Source organism: Engraulis encrasicolus, chromosome 8, assembly GCF_034702125.1.
Source record: "Engraulis encrasicolus isolate BLACKSEA-1 chromosome 8, IST_EnEncr_1.0, whole genome shotgun sequence".
Taxonomy (NCBI): Eukaryota; Metazoa; Chordata; class Actinopteri; order Clupeiformes; family Engraulidae; genus Engraulis; species Engraulis encrasicolus.
The window spans coordinates 15158083-15165011 of NC_085864.1; the positions used below are offsets into that span (position 1 = coordinate 15158083).

Sequence of the window (6929 nt, forward strand, 5' to 3'; positions counted from 1 at the left end):
GGCAGGAGAGTATTTTGTGTGTGTGACATAGGCCTATGTGGTCAACATGAGTGCGCAGAGAGACTCTTTTCAGTGCTCTGAATTCACTTTTTTTCATCACTAGTATTTTTTTTATCTTACCAGCCCCACACACACTCATTAATGGGTCAAAGTGGTTAGAAAGTTGGTCTTTTGTACCAGCCAAACTGAAATTTCACCAGCATTTGGCTGGTTGGCAGGTGTTGATTTATAGCCCTGGCTCTTTTGGATTTGTGTGTTGAGTAATGTCTATTGAAGATGTAGGTCGTCACAATATTAACTGCAAATGCAATTTTAATAACCCCTGCTTAAACGGTGGTTGATGGAGGAAAAGCTGGATGTGATTGCATGATGATTGTTCCTATCTTGGTGATTGACAAATGAATACAAACGGCAACATTCTTTGGTGGTAATTGAAATATGATTTATTTATTAGAATAAAACTTTAAGATAAAGTTTTGTAATATGTGTGTGCATGTGTCTGTGTCGTGTGTGTGTGTGTGAGTGTGTGAGTGTGTGTATGTGTGTGTGTGTGTGTGTGTGTGTGTGTGTGTGTGCATGTGTCTGTGTCGTGTGTGTGTGTGTGAGTGTGTGAGTGTGTGAATGTGCTTCATACTCCTCCTCAATACTTTCTGAATATGTGTGTGTTTGTTGTATGTGTTAGGTGTGTATTTTTGTTAGGTGTGTGTGTGTGTGTGTGTGTGTGTGTGTGTGTGTGTGTGTGTGTGTGTGTGTGTGTGTGTGTGTGTGTGTGTGTGTGTGTGTGTGTGTGTGTGTGTGTGTGTGTGTGTGTGTGTGTGTGTGTGTGTGTGTGTGTGTGTGTGTGAATTCAGATGTCCATTAGGCCTGGTTCTCAGCTTCATCCTCCTCTCCTCCTCCAGCTGACATCTCTCCAGTAACAGCGGCAGTCAATCCCATCTCTGGCTGCTGCAGGACCTGATGTTCACAGAGTTCTGGAGATGGGCACCTCTCACTGCCACCCTCGGCCAGCTGCGCTCTGTCTTTGTTGAGGTCTGACTGGCTTTGGTCTGTGGTGGGGGGTAGGGGAGTGATGAAAGAGATTCATTTTAAACTAAACAAATAAGTCTCGCAGCATTTCTTTGGTGTGCTAGGCTGAAGGCCTCCTCTGAACTGAACATGTTCAACCAAAGATTCTTTCATTCTAATTTTGTTCAGAATTAACAGTCTCTGGTTCAACTTACCACAGTCCTCTTTGCTCATCTTCCTGAGCAAGCATGGTGAATCACCAGATCCCGAGTCATCTGCAGTGTCAGCTGTGTAAGAAGAGATTTTTATTAAGAGAAGGAAAAAAAAGATGTAATTAGTCAATATGACCATGTGCAATAGCTAAAAATACATCTAAGGGAACAGAGACAATGGAGAGAGAGAGAGAGAGAGAGAGAGAGAGAGAGAGAGAGAGAGAGAGAGAGAGAGAGAGAGAGAGAGAGAGAGAGAGAGAGAGAGAGAGAGAGAGAGAGAGAGAGAGAGAGAGAGAGAGAGAGAGAGAGAGAGAGAGAGAGAGAGAGATAGAGATGATGGGCTACTTACTTGACAAACTGGGATGATCAATCACGGCCTCGACACGACCATTCACCATGGACCCATCTGCCTGAGGATGATCCAAGAAGGTCTCTTTCGGGATCATCCTCTCAGGCCCAGTGTCCAGTCCGAGGTGAGCTTTGGGCTGGCGGAGGGCAGGCTCTCCCTCCATGGGGCTCTCTCTGTCCACATTGACTCGAGCAGCAGGCTGCCGCAGTTGAGGTCTGTCCACATTGACTCGAGCAGCGGGCTGACGCAGTCCAGGTCTGTCCACATTGACTCGAGCAGCGGGCTGCCGTAGTCCAGGTCTGTCCATGTTGACGCCGCGAGCAGCGGGCTGCCGTAGTCCAGGTCTGTCCACGTTGACACGAGCAGCGGGCTGCCGCAGTCCAGGTCTGCTCTCAATAGCCATGTGTGTCATATTGGCCGCTTTCAGGTGATCCAGCAAAGCCACTATGTCACCATCAGCGCTGGCCACAGAGTTCAGGGTGGCTAATAGATCACATGGGGTGGAGGAGGAGCTAACACTACCAGCCCCATCCATCTCACCATGATCCAGCATGGTTTCACGGGTCACTTTCTCCACCGGCTCCTCAGCCCCAGTAGTCAGGTTGGCGGTAGTTGTTGGCTGCTGTAGGGCCTTTGAGCCTGCATCAGCTGCCTCCTTAGCTACCTCCACCATATCCATAGGCTTTTCCATATCCATCATGACCTCTTTTTTCTTCATATCAATCATCTGGTGTTTCAGCCTCTTGGCCTCCTTCCTCATCTTCTTCTTGCTGGGGTTGGCTTTCTTCTTGCCCTTCTTGCCCAGTGCCTGGGCCCTTGACATGGCCACATCACCTATCTCTCCCTCCTCAGCAGGCACCGGTGGGCAAAAGCAGCACAAAAGTCTCAGGAGCTTCATATTTTGCAGCTGTTCTCTTTGATGTCTGAAATTAGACTGAGAAGTTCACTGAACATTCCACTTTGCATGGAGTTGCATGTAAACATTCCGTGAAGTTGCCTTGACAACAATGAATGTATTCTTTTGAATCTGGGGCAGCAACCAAAAGGAGTAGAATGCCCAGCTCAACACTGCTCTGCAAGAAGTTTACATTTTTGCTGTAGTGCTTTCATACTGTATTTTGGATGTATTGAAGTAAGAGAGTAATAATACTGATTTTTTTCTTTTTTTTCTTTTCCTACTTTGCTTTTATTTTCACCCACCACACACATGATTTTCATGAATTATTCTTATTATTGTAATAATAATAATAATGATAATAATAATAATAATAATGTACCAATTAATTCATTTATTTGCTCACCCCTCAAAGGACAGGAAAGGACAAAAAAAAACTAAAAAAACAAAGAACATAAATCAGGAAGCTGAAATTATTTTTTACTTACTATTATTTATTTGAGAACGTCAAGCTGTGTTTTCGCACATGTTGACTGTCACTTTAAAGGGATACAATGTGTAGGTTGGTTATCGCCAGAAACCATAACTACCATCTCCTTGATTGCATCAAATCTAGCCTGTTGGTGATAGGCCTGAGCACAAGATTCTTTTTGATATGATCTACAGTGTGAACGCCATAAAAAATATGAATACCAATCAGACGGCTCTTTTTGATATGATCTGCACTGTGTGGGGCCCAAAGTGTAATTTTCCTAAATGGAGAGATGTTACTTCCTTTATTCGATGAAACTGGGCCCCAAGTTATTTTTAATCTGTTCAGCCTAATCATGCATGAAGACTGACTGCTTGGGAATTTGTAGAAGCATCCCCCTGATCAAACACATTTGTTTTTAAGCTTATTACATCCTCTTTGATAAACAAAAAAGACTGTCTGCATTGCATTTTGCTGTTTGCATCTACCTATGTCCCACTGTAATGAGGCAACACATCAAACTTGTTTTTGATTCGGTGCCACCATGTAAAAGAAAATTCCATGTCTGAGTTGAAAATATCAGAACAGCCTTCTTGCATAATCCCTGAAATATCAAAGTTGAAACACAGTAACAAGATAAAATGGCATGCAGACGTGAATCACTTCATTATCGCAGTGAGAACCAACATTAACTTAAAGTGATGTCTCAAAAGTCACTTTACCTTGTAAGAGTTCTGAATTTACTTTGTTGCGCTCAATGAGGTAAAATTACATACACTTACAATGGAGAGGACAATATCTTTGTTTTTTTTGTATCTTCTTGTTCTTTTTCTTCTATTTGAGACAACTCTGCTTTCAGTCTGTGGGATGGCTGAAGGCCAAAACTACTCAGCACTGCCATTGAGTTAAATTGTAATCAGCCGGTTTTCTTTTTGTAGCTTGAAGGTGTTCAAACCGTGACAATTTTACTTACCCAACCTCTGTGTCATCATGAAAGAAGATTAATATTATTGTTTAAAGTTTTGCATTGCTCTCTTATTGCTTACCTCCGTTTTGCCTTGTCATTGCAGTCAAATTTAATGTTCTGATAGGTACCAGCTGCTGCTAAGGATGACGGAGACAGATTAACTATCAGTTGCTTTGGATAAAAGTGTCAGCTTTGTAATGTAATTTAATGTCATAATATATAATGTAATGTTATTTTATTGTCGTTGTTGTGTAGTGTCCTGAATGACCCGACTGCTGCTGCTGAGGAGGATGATGATGATGATGATGATGGTGGCCATGCAGAGGATCCCCAGGATCAGCTGTGCAGCGGGGACAGAGTGGAGAGGGTGAGGACTGGAGGGATACCGCTCACCGTACCCAGCGGCATGCTCAGCAGCCTCCTGAGGTACAGGGAGGAGCACGACGCCTACCTGAGGCTGGTCTCCCACGAGGCCGTGGGCACCTTCAACCCCTGGGCCATTGCAGACAGGTGAGCGCTTCGTCCTGGACATCTACTGACCTGTAGGGGTCAGAGATGATTTTTGGGGCGGGACTCAGGCGTCCGGTGGCACAACGCTATCTAATGTCCATGAATTATTTATGTGATTGTGATATGATGTGATTTATGTGATTTGTGATTGGTGGTTAAAAATGAGTCTGGTTTGACCAGACCACATTAATGACTTTGTGATTCATTTTTGGTGAGAGCTTGGATGGGCCAGCCAGTGAGCATTGCAGAGTGTACTCAGACAGAGGGAGTGTAACCAGTCTATAGATTATGCTATCAAACAGATCTCCGCATGTGGGCTTTGCAGCTAAATCTTTCATCATTGTTAGACTTGGTAAAAGTCAATTTCAGCTATCTGATTTTTCTCATTTGCTGTTGTGCTGTGCTTGTGCAGTGAAAAGAACAAAACACACACGCACACACGCACACACACACACACACACACACACACACACACACACACACACACACACACACACACACACACACACACACACACACACACACACACACAGCTCTGCAAACTACTCCATGTCTGCTCAGATTAAACAAGCTCCCCGAATGGATTTGTGCTGTTTCTCATAGAGTTGGTTGATCTTTTTGCTATTTACATTTGTATTTCTTAACATTCCTCCCTACTCACTTGACACACTGTGACACTTTAGCGCCCACACACTGGTGCTACTAGGAGTAACAGATGCATTTTAATGACTTGCACTTCTACCCAGAATGCCAAGCAGAGGCTGGCAGTGGAGACCGGCATCACACACCTGGCGTGGAGCCACCCCTGCACTCTGCAGTCTAAACACTGATACATACATACATGCATGCGCGCAAGGGCGCGCGCGCGCGCACACACACACACATTCACTCACACAAATCACTGATAACTCTCTTGCTCTTTCTCTCGAACACACACACACACACACACACACACACACACACACACACACACACACACACACACACACACACACACACACACACACACACCACCTTTCCCCATTTTTGCTTTTAGTGTTGATACTGCCTCTGGTCTGTTATGTTCTGTTGACTTGTAGCAGTAGTGCCTTAAGTGATGTGGAATCACAAGGGTCCCATTTCCTCTCCTAGTTTTTTTCGCTTGTCCCACCCACCATCTCATTTGCATATGAAGTGAGAAGTTGACGCATTGCAGAGCATCGTGATCGATTCAGCCCCCAACTTCCATCCTCCAAAGCCAAAACATGTCAAGAGATCATGAAAGTCAACAGTCCTTCTCTTCTTCATGAGCTCGCTGCTTATCCTCCTCTAGGCAAATGTCGGCAAACAAATCAGCCCTGACCGCACGCAATGAGAGTAATCACAAGCATTGCAAGCTCATATCGCACTTCGCTTTGCCAAACAGGTTGGTTCTCAGAGGAACGGCTGAATAGGCATCTGTCAAATGTATGCTGAACAGTTGGCCAGTAGCCAGAAAGAGTCTTATTTTTCTGACTGACGACAACTCATCAGACCCCCGACTACAATCATGAATAATAGGTAAGCTTAGTTTTTTGTTTTTATTGCTCCCGGATTTCCACACCAAGTAGGAGGCATGAACAGCAGACTGACTGGAATGTGAAATCAGGTGGACTATTGCAAGCAGGATGAAAGAGCCCAGGCTAGGTACTGCTAGCAAATGACATCGCAACCTCCAGTCGCATACCGTATCTGCCCTACAAAGCAAAAAGGCAGTAACTGCGCAGAGCTCAAAAGTGAGTCAGTTGACTTTAAATTGATGAGTGTTTTTCAGGAGATTATTGGCATGTGACATTTTTGTTACTTTATATTACCACCTTTTTTGAAGATCAATCATTTTATTTAACTTTAGACTTTGATATATGGCATTAAAGTCATAGTAACTCTTTTTAAACAGCAATGCAGTTACTGCCTTTTTGCTTTGTAGGGCAGTATTGTCCTATGAAGCCACACAGGGGAGAAAGTCAGATTGCGATGGCATCTGGTGGGGACCAGAAGGGATGATGTTGCCACGCTACGCCCTCATAATGACGCAACACCTTTTAGCTGCGAAATTAGTTAGGAAAAGAGCTCGTTCAAGTACTTTCTGAGCTCCGCTGGGCTGGGGAACTCTACCCACTTTGTCGGGAAGCAATACATTTTGAGCAGCTCCAACGGCCCTGGGTAGAGGCGTGTTCAAGGCAGTAGCGTGGTTTAAGATGAGACGTTTTATTGGGACTAAGAAAATGTTTGGTTCAAACTTTGGAGCAGCCCTTTCTGGAATTGACCAGTTGCAAACCAAGGGAGCCGGGGTTAACCATGCCGTTTGGATACGTTATTCCTTATCTTCTTGGTCAGACCAGAATCTCTGAACGTCGATGAAAATCAGGCTAGGGCAGATGGTGTGTGTGCGTGCGTGCGTGTGTGCGTGCATGTGGTGTTGGGGGACCAGAGAGTGTGTGTGTGTGTGTGTGTGTGTGTGTGTGTGTGTGTGTGTGTGCGCGTGTGTGTGTGTGTGTGTG

General features: G+C 44.6%; 2 protein-coding genes across 2 annotated transcripts in view; one reads left to right on the plus strand and one right to left on the minus strand.

Moving 5' to 3' along the window:
- Nucleotides 1-6929, plus strand: part of kiaa0753 (KIAA0753 ortholog) — a 49766-nt gene that overhangs the window by 38204 nt on the left and 4633 nt on the right. Inside the window, exon 17 of the mRNA XM_063205973.1 lies at nucleotides 4156-4410. Within this exon, the coding sequence (XP_063062043.1) occupies nucleotides 4156-4410 (255 nt within the window). The remainder of the gene's footprint in view (nucleotides 1-4155; nucleotides 4411-6929) is intronic.
- Nucleotides 823-2592, minus strand: LOC134454199 (uncharacterized). Its single transcript, XM_063205041.1, has 3 exons — nucleotides 1567-2592; nucleotides 1221-1292; nucleotides 823-1046 (listed from the first exon to the last, which is right to left on the minus strand). Exons 1-3 carry the CDS (start codon nucleotides 2462-2464, stop codon nucleotides 859-861), a joined length of 1158 nt encoding a protein of 385 aa, XP_063061111.1. The 5' UTR covers nucleotides 2465-2592; the 3' UTR covers nucleotides 823-858.